The following is a 19,043-nucleotide window of genomic DNA, read 5'->3' on the forward strand; positions in this document are numbered from 1 at the left end:
CACGTGTTCGGGTGAGCAGGCTGAGGCCACAGTGGGTCCAGACCTGCCTGGGCCTGACCCGCGGCCTCGAGAAGGGCGGGCTCTGTTACTCTCTGCGCCACGGGGTGGGCAGTGATGCGCTCCAAGGCCCGGGGTGAGGGGACGGCATCCTCGGCTCCGCAGGCCTGGTCTCACCTCGCGCGGGGCCATCACTGGGGCGAGGGCGGGACCCGCTGTGCAGCTGACCGCCGGTTCCAGAGGGAGCCAGCCTGGGCACGTGGGGCTCTGTGGCCGAGAACGCAGGTGGGCATGGAAAGTCTCCAGCTGCTTACAAGTGTTCTCCTAACCTAGGCGGTATCGTCTCTTGTCTACTTCATCTGTGACACTCTGAGCTCATTCTTTCATTATTTTTTTTAAGTAACAGATTTTTAAATTCTCTGCTCCCACTTAGAATAGCATTTCTATTTTTTAATTTAAAAAAGTACTTTGTCCTTTCCGTGTAAAATTATAATTAAAATTTATCATTGGGTTTAAAACCTCTGAAATTATTTTAATCTTTAGACTTGATGGGATTCAATTTTAGTGTTGATTTTTGTACAGCCTGCAGCCTTTCTCAACTGGGTTCCATTCCCAGACTGACTCCAGAGATTTTCTCAGTTCTCCCAAGGATGGGGCATGCCAGCATCCTCTGGATGCAAAGGGGTACAAGTTAAGTCCCTGGGAATGGTGGATGCCCAGGCTGTGCAGCTCAGGCCAAAACTGCCCTACAAATTCAGATTTTGGTTGATAAACAGAAGTGATTTGTCAGCTCTGAAAAGTCACTGTTGATAATATTCACCCATTTAAATCATACAATTCAAATCATACAAATCAATCAAATCAGAGACTTGCAGTAAATTTACATAGTTGTACAACATTTCTGTGGTCTAGAGCATTTCCTCATGCTACAAAGACCCCTCATGCCCATCTGCAGTCACATTCCAGTCTCCTTCTCAGGAAGGTTAGTATCTGCTTGTGTTTCTATGAATTTGCCTTTTCTGGATGTTTCTCATAAATGCAGTCATATACCACATGGTCTTTTGTGTCTTGCTGCTTTTATTTAGCTTCATTGTTGTGGGAGCCTCCATTCCTGCTTCAGTCCTCACCTCATTGGTTTTGTGTCCTGGCACATAGTTTTTACTCATTGAGGGACTGAGGAATATCACAGGGACCAGGTGCCCTTTGAAATGAGGGCTACTGTCCGCCAGAGGAATTCCTGTCAATCCACGAGCTGCTGTGGAAGGCATGGATCTCCTGTCACTGATTTGTGAATTTAAAAGCCAAGTGCTGTGATGAAAATCGACAAATGTGAAAGATAACTGAGAGGAGGCCACACAGCTGCCAGGGTGGGTCATGAGATGTTGTGTGGCAGGTGGCACTGCACCTGCAGGATGGTGCAGAGTTGGAAACCTGGCTTTCTAGCTGAGCTTATGGTAGACTTTCCCCTTGCTTAGTCCCTTGAAACGCCTGATTTTTTCCTTTGAGGATTACATACTTTTCTTTTTCTTTTTTACACTTGTTCTCTTTTTATATGTTTGTTGACTATTTGATTAGAAATATTAAATTTTATTCTTGAAAGGCCAAAAATAATCAGGCACAAAGACTTAAAATTTTTTAACTTGAAATACAGTTAATTTACAATGTTGTGTTAGTTTTGGGGTTTTGTTTTTTTGTGGTCGCATTCGGGATCTCTGACCAGGGATCGAATCTGCACTCCCTGAAATGAAAGTGCAGAGTCTTAACCACTGGACTGCAGAGTGTGTGTGTGTGTTTGTGTGCTGTTTTAGATTCTTTTCCTTTATAGGTTATTACAAGATACTGAATATAGCTCCCTATGCTTACACAGATCCTTGTTATTTATTTATTTTATATATATTAGTGTGTATATGTTAATCCCAGACTTCTAATTTAATCCCCTTCTCCTCTTTGGTAATCATAAATTTGTTTTCTATGTCTGTGAGTGTGTTTCTTTTTGTAAGTAAGTTTGTTTGTATCATTTTTTTCCTCAGAGTGCACATATAGACAATATCCTATGATATTTGTCTTGGCCTGACTTACTTCACTTGATATGTTGCCGCAAATGACAGTACTTCATCCTTTTTTATGGCTGAATAGTATTACATCATGTATATTCTTTATCTGTTCCTCTGTAGATGGACATTTAGGTTGCTTCCATATCTTGGCTATTGTAAATAGGGCTGCTGTGGACATTGGGGTGCACGTATCTTTTAGAATTATAGTTTTCTCCAGATATATGCCCAGGAGTGGGATTGCAAGATCACATGGTAGCTTTTGAGAAACCTCCATACTGTTCTCCATAGTGGCTGTATCACTTTACATTTCCACCAACAGTGTAGGAGGGTTCTGTTTTCTTCATACCCTCTCCAGCATTTGTTATTTATAGACTTTTAATGATGGCCATTCTGACCAGTGTGAAGTGGTACCTTATTGTTGTTTTGATTTGCATTTCTCTAATAATTAGCAATGTTGAACATCATTTCATGTGCTTACTGGCCATTTGTATATCTTCTTTTTAAAAATTTTCAAAATTAATTCTTTGGGGGTATAGTTGCTGCCCTCTGTATGTCATCTTTGGAGGTAAAATGTCTACTTAGGTCTTCTGCCCCTCCCCTCTTTTCTGTATTGAGCTGTTGGTATATTTTGAAAATTAACCAGTTGCATCATTTGCAAAATTTTCTCCCATTCTCTAGGTTGTCCTTTCGTTTATGGTTTCCTTTGCTGAGGTGCAAAAAATTTTGGTTTTGTCAAGTTTTCCTCCAGTGTTCATGCACCGAAGAAACCCTAGGAATGGAGATCAGACAGAGCTGAGAGCAGTGTAAACCCGAAGTAGTGGAGAGCTCTTTGGTTTAAAGTAGCTAAAATAGCAGTGGAAAACACAGGACTGAAATAAAAACATACAAAAAGGGGCACTTAAAAATTAACAGGCTTATAATTGCGGGTTTATAAATCCCATCTTCACAGTATTGACTGAGGTTTCAGGTGGACCTATAACAAAATCTTTATTGGCACAACCAGTATGAGCAGATTTCTAACAGAGTCAAGGCTGTATGCTGCGTGGATTCTAGCCGATCCCAGGACTTTTAATGATGGCTATCTACTAGGCAGTGTCATTTCAGGGAAGTAGGGTTTGGAGGAGAGGCTGCCCTAAAGCAGGCTTGCTCTCTGGCTGGGAGTAGGGAAAGGCCCCCCACCCTTTTTAAATAAGAGAAATGAGGCTCTGCAGCAGGAGCTGCAGTGCCCATTGTCTGCTGTCCCCACCCCAGTGTTGTTCCCTCCTCGCTCCCACACGCAGTCTCAGTTATGAACCCAGTGGGCAGCTTCCTGAAGGTCCACTTGACCTGTCTGTGTTTACTCTTAAACAGAATTGACTATTGTTCATTGTCTTAAAATAGAAATGACTGACACCATCTTGTACAGTGCTTTTCATTTTCCTTTTCTTCACAACAGTGTGTTCCTGAGATGTGTGTGTGTATCTGTTTGAGATCTGTGCATATATGTATATACATACACCATTTATCCTTTCTCTCATTGAAGGGGCATAATTTCTCCCTTATTAAAAATCAGGCTGTGGTGACCACTTCTGTATCTATTTATGATTCATGTAATCAAGGGCTTAATTAGGCCAGAGTCCTCAAACTGTTTATCATCAGGACCTCTTTAAACTCTTAGAAAATATTCAGTTCAGTTCAGTCGCTCAGTCATGTCCTACTCTTTGTGACCCCATGAATCGCAGCACGCCAGGTCTTCCTGTCCATCACCAACTCCCAGAGTTTACCCAAACTCATGTCCATCGAGTTGGTAATGCCATCCAGCTATCTCATCCTCTGTCATCCTCTTCTCCTCCTGCCCCCAATCCCTCCCACGATCAGGGTCTTTTCCAATGAGTCAACTCTTCACATGAGGTGGCCAAAGTATTGGAGTTTCAGCTTCAGCATCAGTCCTTCCCATGAACGCCCAGGACTGATCTTCTTTAGGATGGACTGGTTGGATCTCCTTGCAGTCCAAGGGACTCTCAAGAGTCTTCTCCAACACCACAGTTCAAAAGCATCAATTCTTCAGCACTCAGCTTTCTTCACAGTCCACCTCTCACATCCATACATGACCACTGGAAAAACCATAGCCTTGACTAGACAGACGGACCTTTGTTGGCAAAGTAATGTCTCTGCTTTTGAATATGCTATCTAGATTGGTCATAACTTTCTTTCCAAGGAGTAAGCATCTTTTCATGGCTGCAATCACCATCTGCAGTGATTTTGGAGCCCCCCCAAAAATAGTCTGACACTGTTTCCCATCTATTTCCCATGAAGTGATGGGACCAGATGCCATGATCTTCATTTTCTGAATATTGAGCTTTAAGCCAACTTTTTCACACTCCTCTTTCACTTTCATCAAGAGGCTTTTTAGTTCCTCTTCACTTTCTGCCATAAGGGTCGTATCATCTGCATATCTGAGGTGATTGATAGTTCTCCCAGCAATCTTGATTCCAGCTTGTGCTTCTTCCAGCCCAGCGTTTCTCATGATGTACTGTGCATAGAAGTTAAATAAGCAGGGTGACAATATACAGCCTTGACATACTCCTTTTCCTATTTGGAAACAGTCTGTTGTTCCATGTCCAGTTCTAACTGTTCCTTCCTGACCTGCATAGAGATTTCTCAAGAGGCAGGTCAGGTGGTCTGGTATTCCCATCTCTTTCAGAATTTTCCACAGCTTATTGTGATCCACACAGTCAAAGGGTTTGGCATAGTCAATAAAGCAGAAATAGATGTTTCTCTGAAACTCTCTTGCTTTTTCCATGATCCAGCGGATGTTGGCAATTTGATCTCTGGTTCCTCTGCCTTTTCTAAAACCAGCTTGAACATCTGGAAGTTCACGGTTCACGTATTGCTGAAGCCTGGCTTGGAGAATTTTGAGCATTACTTTACTAGCGTGTGAGATGAGTGCAATTGTGCAGTAGTTTGAGCATTCTTTGGCATTGCCTTTCTTTGGGATTGGAATGAAAACTGACCTTTTCTAGTTCTGTGGCCACTGCTGAGTTTTCCAAATTTGCTGGCATATTGAGTGCAGCATTTTCACAGCACCATTTTAGTGTGGGTTAAATCTACTAATCTTTACCATATTAGAAATTAAGTGATAAATTTAAAATATTTATTAAAATTAACCATAATAAACACACTCAGTTCAGTCGCTCAGTTGTGTCCAACTGTTTGCGACCCCATGCATTGCAGCACGCCAGGCCTCCCTGTCCATCACCAACTCCCAGAGTTCACTCAGACTCACGTCCATCGAGTCAGTGATGCCATCCAGCCATCTCATCCTCTGTTGTCCCCTTCTCCTCCTGCCCCCAATCCCTCCCAGCATCAGAGTCTTTTCCAATGAGTCAACTCTTCACATGAGGTGGCCAAAGTACTGGAGTTTCAGCTTTAGCATCATTCCTTCCAAAGAAATCCCAGGGCTGATCTCCTTCAGAATGGACTGGTTGGATCTCCTTGCAGTCCAAGGGGCTCTCAAGAGTCTTCTCCAACACCACAGTTCAAAAGCATCAATTCTTTGGTGCTCAGCCTTTTTCACAGTCCAACTCTCACATGCATACATGACCACTGGAAAAACCATAGCCTTGACTAGACGGACCTTAGTCAGCAAAGTAATGTCTGTGCTTTTGAATATACTATCTAGGTTGGTCATAACTTTTCTTCCAAGGAGTAAGCATCTTTTAATTTCATGGCTGCAGTCACCATCTGCAGTGATTTGGAGCCCCCCAAAATAAATCTGACACTGTTTCCACTGTTTCCCCGTCTATTTCCCATGAAGTGATGGGACCAGATGCCATGATCTTCGTTTTCTGAATGTTGAGCTTTAGGCAAACTTTCTCACTCTCCACTTTCACTTTCATCAAGAGGGTTTTTAGTTCCTCTTCACTTTCTGCCATAAGGGTGGTGTCATCTGCATATCTGAGGTGATTGATATTTCTGCCGGCAATCTTGATTCCAGCTTGTGTTTCTTCCAGTCCAGCGTTTCTCATGATGTACTGTGCATATAAGTTAAATAAGCAGGGTGACAATATACAGCCTTGACGTACTCCTTTTCCTATTTGGAAACAGTCTGTTGTTCCATGTCCAGTTCTAACTGCTGCTTGCTGACCTGCTTACAAATTTCTCAAGAGGCAGGTCAGGTGGTCTGGTATTCCCATCTCTTTCAGAATTTTCCACAGCTTATTGTGATCCACACAGTCAAAGGCTTTGGCATAGTCAATAAAGCAGAAATAGATGTTTTTCTGGAACTCTCTTGCTTTTTCCACGATCCAGCAGATGTTGGCAATTTGATCTCTGGTTCCTCTGCCTTTTCTAAAACCAGCTTGAACATCTGGAAGTTCACGGTTCACGTATTGCTGAAGCCTGGCTTGGAGAATTTTGAGCATTACTTTACTAGCGTGTGAGATGAGTGCAATTGTGCGGTAGTTTGAGCATGCTTTGGCATTGCCTTTCTTTGGGATTGGAATGATAACTGACCTTTTCCAGTCCTGTGGCCACTGCTGAGTTTTCCAAATTTGCTGGCATATTGAGTGCAGCACTTTCACAGCATCATCTTTCAGGATTTGAAACAGCTCAACTGGAATTCCATCATCTCCACTAGCTTTGTTCATAGTGATGCTTTCTAAGGCCCACTTAACTTCACATTCCAGGATGTCTGGCTCTAGATTAGTGATCGCACCATCATGATTATCTGGGTCGTGAAGATCTTTTTGTACAGTTCTTCCGTGTATTCTTGCCACCTCTTCTTAATATCTTCTGCTTCTGTTCGGTCCATACCATTTCTGTCCTTTATCAAGCCCATCTTTACATGAAATGTTCCCTTGGTATCTCTAATTTTCTTGAAGAGATCTCTAGTCTTTCCCATTCTGTTGTTTTCCTCTATTTCTTTGCATTGATCACTGAAGAAGGCTTTCTTATCTCTTCTTGCTATTCCCTGGAACTCTGCATTCAGATGCTTATATCTTTCCTTTTCTCCTTTGCTTTTCGCCTCTCTTCTTTTCACAGCTATTTGTAAGGCCTCCCCAGACAGCCATTTTGCTTTTTTGCATTTCTTTTCCATGGGGATGGTCTTGATCCCCATCTCCTGTACAATGTCACCAACCTCATTCCATAGTTCATCAGGCACTCTATCTATCAGATCTAGGCCCTTAAATCTATTTCTCACTTCCACTGTATAATCATAAGGGATTTGATTTAGGTCATACCTGAATGGTCTAGGGGTTTTCCCTACTTTCTTCAATTTGAGTCTGAATTTGGCAATAAGGAGTTCATGATCTGAGCCACAGTCAGCTCCTGGTCTTGTTTTTGTTGACTGTATAGAGCTTCTCCATCTTTGGCTGCAAAGAATAGAATCAATCTGATTTCGGTGTTGACCATCTGGTGATGTCCATGTGTAGAGTCTTCTCTTGTGTTATTGGAAGAGGGTGTTTGCTATGACCAGTGCATTCTTTTGGCAAAACTCTATTAGTCTTTTCCCTGCTTCATTCTGCATTCCAAGGCCAAATTTGCCTGTTACTCCAGGTGTTTCTTGACTTCCTACTTTTGCATTCCAGTCCCCTATAATGAAAAGGACATCTTTTTTGGGTGTTAGTTCTGAAAGGTCTTGTAGGTCTTCATAAAACCGTTCAACTTCAGCTTCTTCAGCGTTACTGGTTGGGGCATAGACTTGGATAACTGTGATATTGAATGGTTTGCCTTGGAGACGAACAGAGATCATTCTGTCGTTTTTGAGACTGCATCCAAGTAGTGCATTTTGGACTCTTTCGTTGACCATGATGGCTACTCCATTTCTTCTGGGGGATTCCTGCCCGCAGTCATAGATATAATGATCATCTGAGTTAAATTCACCCATTCCACTCCATTTTAGTTCACTGATTCCTAGAATGTCGATGTTCACTCTTGCCATCTCTTGTTTGACCACTTCCAATTTGCCTTGATTCATGGACCTGACATTCCAGGTTCCTATGCAATATTGCTCTTTACGGCATCAGACCTTGCTTCTATCACCAGTGACGTCCACAGCTGGGTATTGTTTTTGCTTTGGCTCCATCCCTTCATTCTTTCTGGAGTTATTTCTCCACTGATCTCCAGTAGCATATTGGGCACCTACTGACCTGAGGAGTTCCTCTTTTGGTATCCTATCATTTTGCCTTTTCATTCTGTTCATGGGGTTCTCAAGGCAAGAATACTGAAGTGGTTTGCCATTCCCTTCTCCGGTGGACCACATTCTGTCAGACCTCTCCACCATGACCCGCCTGTCTTGGGTTGCCCCGAGGGCATGGCTTGGTTTCGTTGAGTTAGACAAGACTGTGTTGTCCTAGTGTGATTAGATTGACTAGTTTTCTGTAAGTATGGTTTCAGTTTGTCTGCCCTCTGATGCCCTCTTGCAACACCTACCACCTTACTTGGGTTTCTCTTACCTTGGGCGTGGGGTATCTCTTCACGGCTGCTCCAGCAAAGCACAGCTGCTGCTCCTTACCTTGGACGAGGGGTATCTCCTTACATCTTCCTTAATAAACACATTACATTAACATAAATAACATTTTTTAAATTAAAAAAACCTGTAGCTTCCAAAACCCTTACAAGTAGTAAGAGTGGCGCTGTTTATTTTTTGCTAATTTCTGTAATGTCAGGCAGCATAGATACTGACTTGATGCTTCCATCAGCTTCTGCATTCAGTGTTCCAGTCTGTTGTTTTGGCTGAAGTAAATGATTAAAACGCAGCCTCACACACTGTATATGAGTAAAACCTACATGGGAAAGGTAGCAGTATTTCAGAAATCTTTAAAAATAGTCATGGCTCTTCTTTGCTACTACAGCAAAACAAACCGTAGTTTCTCAGATTAATTGCAGCAGGAAACCTGACACCACGACTGACCAGAATAATTGGCCTGTCTGGTACTTTGAATGACTCCTTTTCCCTGTGAATTGTGACATGTTGCACTGGTCACCAGGCTGTGCGGTTACTGGGTACAATGTGGGGCAAGCATCTGGTAGTGATGCCAGCTTTCTAAAAGTCCGATTGTCTCTGTGAATCTCAAACTCTATCTTTGGCACCAAATGCTATCAGGTATTTTTCTCTAAGTAACAGGATCACTTCATTGATCTTTGAGCAGACTCCTGTCCAACACTCATGTCTGAATGACTACAGTTTGTGTTCAGTGGTTTAGAGGAGAAGTGATAGCTGGGAAGCACTGGACTAGACCACTGGACTCCCCCCAACCCAGCACCCCCTCCCTATCCCATAGCCACAAGTGCTTCCAACCACAGTGAGGCCTCCCAGTCCTTCTTGTGCCTTTGCCCAGAGCCAGGGGACCCAGTGTGGGGCCTTACTCTCTTATCAGGGACAGACCCTGGTGCTGGTGGACTTTCTGAGTGCACAGCTCCGCAGTGAGCGCCAAACAGCCTGGCCTGGTTGTTACTCCTGGGGAGAGGCCAACAGTTATGGCCTCACAGGGGCTCCTGCAGCCTCGGCTGGCGTCCTGCAGCGAGGAGGCCAGGCCCTCTCCGCAGCAGCCAGGCTCCCAGAGGGGCCCGGGAGCCAGCTTTGTTGTCCTCACTTCAAGAACTGCTGGGCTGCCCAAGATTGCTTGGGCTCCAAGGACTTTTCCTACATCTTTTTTTTTTTTTTTTTGAGTCATTATGGATGTTTTGGAATTATGCAAAAGAGGAGGATGGAATAATGAGCACCAGCACCCTCCCCTGGGCTGTGGGAGTCTCATGACCGCTGTTTGCTCAGCCCACTGCCCCTTACCGTGGGTTGCTGTAGGCAAGACCTCAGACCTCACCCCACTTCCTCTTTCCTACACTCTCTCTGAGATAGAGCTGCCTTGTTCTTCCTTTTTAGTACCCTGGTGTGGTACCCAGAATTGCCCCCTTCCTGGCTGTTAGCCCAGCCATGTGCCCCCAGCCCTCAGTGCTGCTGCTGATGCGTTCTCAAAATGCAGGCATAGAGGCCTTCCTGGGGCAGCTCCCAGGCCTCTCTATCACTCTGAGCCTTGGCTGGGGACCTTTATCCCAAGGATGAATTTCATCAACCAGAGTCTCCCAGGGGTGAGGCCGGTTCATATATTCACCTGTGGGCCTGGCTTCCTGCTTTCATGTTCTCCCAACACTTGATATTTTCGACTCCTCAAGCTTTAGCCAATCAAGTGAGTACTGGGCTTTTTTTTTTTCCTTAAAAAAAAAAAAGCTTTTATATTTAGCTGTGCTGAGTCTTCATTTTGTGCTCAGGCTTTCTCTAGTTGTGGTAAGCAGGGGTTGCCCTTTGTTGTGATGTACAGGCTTCTCATTGTGGTAGCTTCTCTCGTTGTGGAGCACAGTCTATAGGTACACAGACTCAGTAGTTGTTGCTCATGGGCTTGTGGGATCATCCTGGACCTGAGATCCAACTTTTGTCCCCTGCAGTGGCAGGCAGATTCTTAACCACTGGACTATAAGGCAAGTCCCTGACCTATTTTCTTTAACCAAGACGTGTGTGATACTAACTTGTATACTTAAACCTTGTAGTTAAAAATGGGATTATTTTTATGAATATTTTAAACACATTGTGCTTAGTTTAAATCATCTGTTAGAAAGATGCAAGGTTTCTATATAAAAGAAACTATGTGAGATGTGCTTAATTACAAATATTTGTCAACTTTTAGATAGTTTCAAGTAATCTTAGAAGCCATAGCCTATTCTGCATAATGATTTTTATGGGACCTGTCTGGGAGCTTGACTTACAAAGTGCACATACAGCTTCACTCACTGAGAAAGCTACCCCTTCTGTTCTCATGAGTCTGTGGGTGCTCCCTTCTTCCCCCAAGTGTGGTGCACTGTGGCCCTGATGGTGGTTTCCCAAGAAGAAAGTCTCCCTGTACTCTGCTGAGTGATCGGGACCAGTCTTGTCTCTGCTCCTTCATCCTCTTATGTTGGATCTAGTGGATGCGTTTAGCACAATGACACAATTCCACAGCTTGGAAAAACATTTCTGTGTTAAAGAGCAGGGTGTCTAGACCTGAGTGTGAAGGCCATTGGTGTGACTGAAAGATCGTGAAGTAGGGGCTGGGAGGCCTGTCATCTGCATCCTCTTGCTAAATTTTTTTACCTGGGATGAGCCTTTTATGCCAAAGAATGCTCAAACTGCTGCACAATTGCACTCATCTCACACGCTAGTAAAGTAATGCTCAAAATTCTCCAAGCCAGGCTTCAGCAATACGTGAACCGTGAACTTCCAGATGTTCAAGCTGGTTTTAGAAAAGGCAGAGGAACCAGAGATCAAATTGCCAACATCTGCTGGATCGTGGAAAAAGCAAGAGAGTTCCAGAAAAACATCTATTTCTGCTTTATTGACTATGCCAAAGCCTTTGACTGTGTGGATCACAATAAGCTGTGGAAAATTCTGAAAGAGATGGGACTACCAGACCACCTGACCTGCCTCTTGAGAAATTTGTAAGCAGGTCAGCAAGCAGCAGTTAGAACTGGACATGGAACAACAGACTGTTTCCAAATAGGAAAAGGAGTACGTCAAGGCTGTATATTGTCACCCTGCTTATTTAACTTATATGCAGAGTGCATCATGAGAAACCCTGGGCTGGAGGAAGCACAAGCTGGAATCAAGATTGCCGGGAGAACTATCAGTCACCTCAGATATGCAGATGACACCACCCTTATGGCAGAAAGTGAAGAACTAAAGAGCCTCTTGATGAAAGTGAAAGAGGAGCATGAAAAAGTTGGCTTAAAGCTCATCATTCAGAAAACGAAGATCATGGCATCTGGTCCCATCACTTCATGGGAAATAGATGGGGAAACAGTGGAAACAATGTCAGACTTTATTTTTTGGTGCTCCAAAATCACTGCAGATGGTGACTGCAGCCATGAAATTAAAAGACGCTTTCTCCTTGGAAGAAAAGTTACGACCAACCTAGACAGTATATTAAAAAGCAGAGACGTTATTTTGCCAACAAAGGTTTGGCATAGTCAAGGCTATGATTTTTCCAGTAGTCATGTATGGATGTGAGAGTTGGACTATAAAGAAAGCTGAGCACGAAGAATTGATGCTTTTGAACTGTGGTGTTGGAGAAGACTTTCGAGAGTCCCTTGGACTGCAAAGAGATCCAACCAGTCCATCCTAAAGGAAATCAGTCCTGAATATTCATTGGAAGGACTGATGTTGAACCTGACACTCCAATACTTTGGCCACGTAATGCGAAGAGCTGACTCATTTGAAAAGACCCTGATGCTGGAAAAGACTGAAGGTGGGAGGAGAAGGGGATGACAGAGGATGAGATGGTTGGATGGCATCACCAACTAGATGGACATGAGTTTGAGTAAACTCTGGAAGTTGATGATGGACAGGGAGGCCTGGCGTGCTGCACTCCATGGGGTCACAAAAAGTCGGACACAACTGAGTGGCTGAGCTGAGCCTTTTATGAGGATAAAGTAAATTCATGGTCAATGAATTTGACAAAGTAAATTTCATGGTCAATGACCAATGATAAAGTTATATTTAAAAAAACATCAAACATGGAACATTCTTCAATATGTTCATGATCTTTGATGTTTAATTTAGTAATTCCACTCTATAAATATATCCTAAGGACAGATAGACATGTTGAAAGGCTGGTGTGCACACATGTTCACTACTGCCTTCATTTTACAGTAAAGGTTGGATGCAATCAAAATAATCTGCCAGAGGGGACTGGCTATACCACAGGGTGACCTTTTGTGCAGCTAGTTACAGTCGTCTATTTCTGAAAATAGCCTTGTGATACAGGAAAGTGCTCATCATCTGTTCCATATAAAAAGCAGGTGATTTGTGCATGCATGGAGCATGACCCCAGTTTAATTTCTAAGTGTGTTCATGTCTGTGTGTGGATGCATGTCTCCAGGTCTTGAGTCTGGACTGTCATCTGGGGAAGGACATGTTGCGGAGACCCCTGCCTTGGTGGCTGGAGACACCTGCCTCTGGGGCCAGATGCTTGCTGGGTACCTCCTGGAGGAACGGTCAGGACAGCAAGGCCTGGGGAATGTCCTCCCTGAGGACCTGACTCTGTGCCCTTTGTGGCCCTACGGCACTCGGCCTCAGCAGGCCTGGAGCCCTGGGAGCAGGGGCAGCTGTGCAGGCTCTGATGGCAGGAAACCAACAGAGACACTGGTGTCCATCCCTCTCCAGGGCTCAGGACCAGAGGGAGGGGTGGCGTCTGCAGGATAAGCCTTGGGGGTGGCATGGGAACACACAGATTTGTCTCCAGATAGTGGAATTGTGGATTTTTGTTTTCCTCATCTTTTTCATTATTTTTTAAAATTCAGCCACGTTAATAATCAGAAAAAAATACATAGCCATTTCAGGTCACATACTGCTTAGAAGTTGGAGCAAAGCAGTTGCTCTGGACCTCATAGCTAGGCAGGTGTGCCGTCCTGGCTTGTGGCATGAGGCTGCAGTGCGGAGGCAGGTGGGTGGTCAGCAAAGGGCCCCTGAAGTCACTGCGGCTGTGTGGGCAGAGGCAGAAATGGGCCCTGGCCTTGCATGCAGCCTGTGGAGCAGCATAGTTAGTGTGTGTGTGTTGAGGTAAGTGGCAGTGACAGGTAGGGGATGGGAACATTGTGTCACTGTCCAGAAGCCCCATACCAAAGTGTCCTGCCTCCTTAGGCTATGGGGGACTGGCAAAGGAGGGATCCTCAGCTAAGCAGGACTGGCCCAGCCTGAGCCTGCTCTGCACCCCTGCCTACACCCTGGTTGCTGGGAGGATCAGGGATCCAGGATCTGGAACAAGCTCGAGGATCAGGTTGATCTGACTTTAAACACACTGCCACTCAATGCTGGTGGTTGTGTCTCCTCCAGCCACCCGTGGGACACAGTCATCAAGGCAGCCATGAGGAAGTACCCGAATCCCATGAACCCCTGTGTTGTGGGTGTCGACGTGCTGGAGCGCAGTGTGGATGGCCGGGGCCGGCTTCACAGCCACCGCCTCCTCAGCACCGAGTGGGGGCTGCCCAGCCTTGTGAGAGCGGTGAGCCCCTTGGGAGCCCAGCTACACCAACAGCCTGTCTATGCCTGCCAGCCTGGCTGGCACCCATACGTAGGGAGTGTCAACCTTCCCATTTGGGCTTTCTGGGAAGCCTGAGAGATAGTTTGTTCTCTGTGAATTAATTGTTCACTTGAGTGTTCAGCATGTCCACTGACCCACCTGTGGCAGAGAACCCCCCCCACAGGAAACCTAAACCCCCACAGCCCCCCTTCCCACCTCTGAATGCCCCATTGCAGCTCCATCACCCTGCCAGGTGTGGCCTGAGCCCCAGAGCTGGCTCTGCACAGCGGTGGTCAGTGGGGTGGGGCAGGGGGCTTGGTCCTCAGCTGAGTTATCAGCCAGACCTTGGCTTCAGTGCCCCAGGTCCTGCCCCACTTGCGCCTCCATCTCAGTGCCGGTCCCTCCATCCCTGATTTATGTGTCCGTCCGTCCCATCTGCTGGACAACAGTTGCTGGAGGTGCTGCTGCAGCCTGATTGAAGAAGTTAGTAGCTGATCTGAAGTGACATGCAGTGTTTGAGGGTATGACAATGTCGCCATGCTGGTTTGTTTTTCAGATTTTGGGGACCAGTAGGACTTTGACATACATCAGAGAACATTCTATCGTGGATCCAGTAGAAAAGAAAATGGAGCTCTGCTCCACCAATGTAAGCAATAGCCATAATGGTGCATAATGTCTTCATTTAATTGTGTTTCCAGCCCACCTTTGGTCTGTGATCTTTTAATAGAAAGGCTGAATTTGCTTTAGCAGTATCTTGTCTTTTTATTCCAGTGTAAAAACATACTGAAGAACACACATAATGATGTGAACACACCTTTGTAACCAGGGGACAGACTCCTGCCTCCCTATTGCCCCCCGCCCCCTCTCAGCTGCTGCCTTGCCCGCAGCAGCATATGTGTCTCTTAGCAGCCACTGAAACAGCCACTTCCTCCTGCCTTCCTCTCTCCTGTCTCACAATCAGGAGCCATTGATATTGGCCTGATGCAATTTCAGAGAGAGTGTTGGGGGAATTGGGTGGGCGGGAGCATGGTTATGCCAGCCCCTTATTCTGTGGGTGGGGTCACTGCAGGTGCAAACTCCCAGTTGACCCCCTGGACCTTAGTCAACGGCCCCTTCCCTCAGGCCAGGCAGCCCTTCCACAGAGGCAGAGTGAGCTGGGCGGGTATTTGTACATTGGCCATTCCTGACGGTTTATATATTGTTCTCTCTCTACTTAGAAAATTCCACTTCCTCTTTGCAGAAAGCTGAGTTGTCAGTAGAGGGGACTAGTTCTGGCTCCGGAGGAAGGGGAGGAGGAAGGTTGAAGGAAAGGCTTTGGGGAGGACAGGTGATCACCAAGTTGCTGTGTGGCTACGAGAGTTAGTGATCAGCCTTTCTGCGTCTCATGCTCCTCATCTGAAAAACAAAGAGCAGACTACACAGTGTGGTTGAGGATCAAGGAAAGAAAATAAGGTTTATTAAACACAGCGTCTTGCATAAAAACATTGCAAATACAGTGGTGACTGCTCATGAGCCAGGCTCAGGTTTGGGTGGGGTGTGGAGGGAGGGTGGTGTCTCCAGAACAGCGGCCAGGATGCGCGGGCCTCGGCGTTCCTTCTGCTCTGGCTCCAGTAAGTGCAGGTGTGGAGTTGTGAGAGTGTGGGCAGTCTGGGAAGAAATGCAAGAGAAGAACCTACAGCCATTGTGTCCTTTTTTAAGATCACACTCACAAACTTGGTGTCAGTGAGTGAGAGGCTGGTGTACACACCCCACCCGGAGGACCCAGGAAAGTAAGTGGACTGAACTCTGGGGCAGGGCAGGGTGGGGCAGGGCGGGGCCCCCTCTCCAGACTGCTCAGCCTCTCACCTCCAGCGCGCTCTCCTGCAGGACCGTGCTCACCCAGGAAGCTGTCATCACTGTGAAGGGAGTCAGCCTCGGCAGCTATCTGGAGAGTTTAATGGCCAACACGATATCGTCCAACGCAAAGAAGGTACCACCTCTCACTGTTGGGGGGCTGGTGGCCAAAGGAGTGGGCATCCTACTGAGCGTATGCAGTGGGGAGGGCCCCAGGCCTGTGGGGAACAGAGGCTAGCGAGGCAAGCCACCACTTCCAGCAGCAGCTGAGCTACCAGGGCTCTTAAACAAGACAGACCCACACATCCAGGACAAGTGTGGGCGTGGGCATGCAGGACACTCAACATTTTTAGCAGTTTTGTATTTAACTGGCATTTTGAGTACCTCTGGCAGGATTTGGGAGTAAGCCTTGTGGAGGGACCTTGGGAGGGATGGGTCCCAGGCTGTGTGGGTGCCAGGGCCCAACTCTTTGCCTGGGCATGCAGTCCCCTCTCTGCCATCCCCCACTCTCCCTTCCCCTTTGGTTTCTGTCTGCGACCAATGGCATGGCACCTAAGCCTTCCCTTCCTAGTGCATTCAGGTCAGGGCTTGGCTGAGAGCCGTTTATGCTTGCATTTAGGCGTATTTGTCCAGTCACAATACAGGACCAGTCTGCTGTGTTTCTAGAAAAATCCAGATTTGAGGAAGGTTGAGAGTAGCTTAGCTCAGGATAGTGTCCTCCACTTCCGACCCAGAGCAGCACTCATCACACTTCAAGCCCAGAGGACAGAGCTGGCATGACTCATTTTGTGTGTCCATGGTCTAGCTTAGGGCAGGCCTGAGTGTTTGCCGAAAAGAACATTTCTACGAGGAAGGCAACTCTCAGCAAGGACAGAGTCCCTTAGCTCTTTATGAGAAAAGTCAGGGAAAACTCAGTGAGGCTAAATCCAGGCCTCTCATTTTCTGTGTTTAGGGGCTGCTGTGCTGGAGGCCTGTGGAGAATCATGGCTTCTCCAGCTGTTGTTATCATCCCACAGCACCCCAGGCCAGGTCAGGGGCGCCCTGGGGCGGCTAGCTACCTGCTGGTGAGGGAGACGGAGGTGGAGAGGTGGGTTACCCCACACCCGAGGTTCAGGAGCGGAGGTTAGGGGCCACTCACGGAGAGGTCTGAGGGGCCTCAGGAGGTGACAGCAGGGATGGGGTGGGGCTCGATGGAGCTCTGGCTGGGGCTGGAATTCTGTGTGCCGCCTGCCTTGTTTCTGGGCCTGGTGTCTCCTTTGCGTTCACCTGACCTGAGTAGCTCGCTGTCTGCTGCTCGGTGAGACAGCAGGACGACCTCTGACAGCGCACTGGCTTCTCTCTGTGTTGCTCCAGGGCTGGGCCGCTATTGAGTGGATAATTGAAAATGCGGAACGCGCACTGAGCTAACGAGGCCTGCAGCGCCCCCCGTGCTTAGCGGCGGTAACTACAGGATTCCTGAACCAGGAGGATGTGGTGCCCACTGGGCTCCCAGTGGTGTGTGCCGCCCGCGTGCTGGGAGGGGTCTGCGGGATGCAGGTCTGTGCGGGCCCCGCCCTGTAGAGAAAGACCGAACTGGTTTCATCCTCCTGGCCCACCAGCTCGTTTTGTGGCGAGATTTGTGTTCAGGTTTGTCATCTCGTCTCCAAGGGCAGTTTGGCTTTTCCTGAAAGCGGTTCTCAGCACGCAGTCGTGTGTTGTGGGACTGCTGTGTCCTTAGCAGGAGGGTCTCACCAGCAGGTCCAGTGTGGAGGGCTGATCTGAAGGGGATTTTATTGGGAGTAAGACTGGAGTGCCTGCCCATGATGTTGTGCGTGCGGATGCCTCGGGCCCAGATGTCAGCACTGTGGCCAGTAGGGCGCCCTTCCTGCTGCTGCCAGCCGTGTGCCATCACTGGCCCTTCGTTTTTAGTGCTCAAAGTCGTTTCCCAGCATCTCTTTGAGCTTCTCAAATACTCTTGTTTTCCTCCCCTGAGCGTCTGGGGTGTCAGGGCAGATTTGACGCTGGCATGGTCAGCAGTCATCTCTGCTTCATAAGGTCAGAGTTCACTGCTCCCTCTGCTGAGAGAATCCTTACTCTCCTGCCCTGGAACTCCTCCTACTCGCGGCTTTTCAAGCTCTGGCCCCGCTTCCCACCCTCAGTTGGTCTGTCTGCAGCACATATGCACACTTGGCGGTTCAGTCAGCAGACATGAGCCCTGTGGCTTGGGCTCCTTTAAAGAGCTTCCTGCTTTTTGCCTAAGGCACTGATGCATAGGTTTGCCAGAAACTTCACCTTGAACCCAAGGTCATGACCTTTTTCCTTGAATGCACCACTAAGTGATCACAAGCAGAGAGCCTGCTTGACTGCTGAGCATCCTACTTGTGTGTGCATGTGTTTGGTGTGTGTCTGATGCTGTTGCTTTGAATTGTGGACCCTATCACATTCTCTTGCCTCACAAACTAGAGCTCAACTGCCTCAATCTTTAATGATGCCTCACCAAAAAAAGAAAGAGAAGAGAAGAAGCGAGTCCAGAGCGTGGTCCTGGCTGGACTGGGAGAGGCGGGAGCTCCCAGGTCACAGCCATCGTCAGGCTGGTCAGCCGTGACCTCACAGGACAGGAGGCCTGGCCAGTGGCACTGCTCATGGGGCAGACTTGCTGGGAGCAGGGCAGGCTGCCATGCTGTCCACTGCACGTTGAGCCTACGTGCCTGCTCTGCTGCGCCTGAGCCTGGTTTGCTCAGACAGCTGTGGGGGCCTCCTTTGTCCTTCCCTCAGTCTCATCTGTCCTCCCCTCAGTGCCAGCTCTCCTGCCGACTCTTGGGGTCTCACTAAAGAGCTTTCTCTTTGCAGAGGATGCCCCATTCCCCTCCCTTGCCCTTGATCCACAGGCTCACTGCCTGTCTCTTCACACATCTGGCCACCAGCTGTTACCTCAGACATAGCTGACGTGTGTCCCTGTCTTACTTCTTCACGGATCTGCACATGCTAGAGTCAGGCATCCACCCTGATAGTGACACAGGCATAGTTAGGATTGGCCAGGAGAGCCATTTGCTCTGTCCTGCGGCTGCGATGAGACTGCACACCGTCTGGGACCCTCGCCTGGACTGCAGCCTGGGCTGGTGGTTCCAAGCTCTCAGCTGTTTTGCTGACA

The 19,043-nt window shown here is 47.3% G+C and overlaps 1 protein-coding gene across 1 annotated transcript in view; it reads left to right on the top strand.

Annotated features, from left to right (window-relative positions):
• Positions 1-17,320, top strand: part of PRELID3A (PRELI domain containing 3A) — a 40,569-nt gene extending 23,249 nt beyond the window's left edge. Inside the window, exons 2-6 of the mRNA XM_052660246.1 lie at positions 13,894-14,062; positions 14,637-14,726; positions 15,779-15,849; positions 15,947-16,049; positions 17,267-17,320. Of these exons, the coding sequence (XP_052516206.1) occupies positions 13,925-14,062; positions 14,637-14,726; positions 15,779-15,849; positions 15,947-16,049; positions 17,267-17,320 (456 nt within the window). The 5' untranslated portion in view covers positions 13,894-13,924. The remainder of the gene's footprint in view (positions 1-13,893; positions 14,063-14,636; positions 14,727-15,778; positions 15,850-15,946; positions 16,050-17,266) is intronic.
• The last annotated feature ends 1,723 nt before the right edge of the window (positions 17,321-19,043 follow it).

This window comes from Budorcas taxicolor, chromosome 22 (genome assembly GCF_023091745.1).
Source record: "Budorcas taxicolor isolate Tak-1 chromosome 22, Takin1.1, whole genome shotgun sequence".
NCBI lineage: Eukaryota > Metazoa > Chordata > Mammalia > Artiodactyla > Bovidae > Budorcas > Budorcas taxicolor.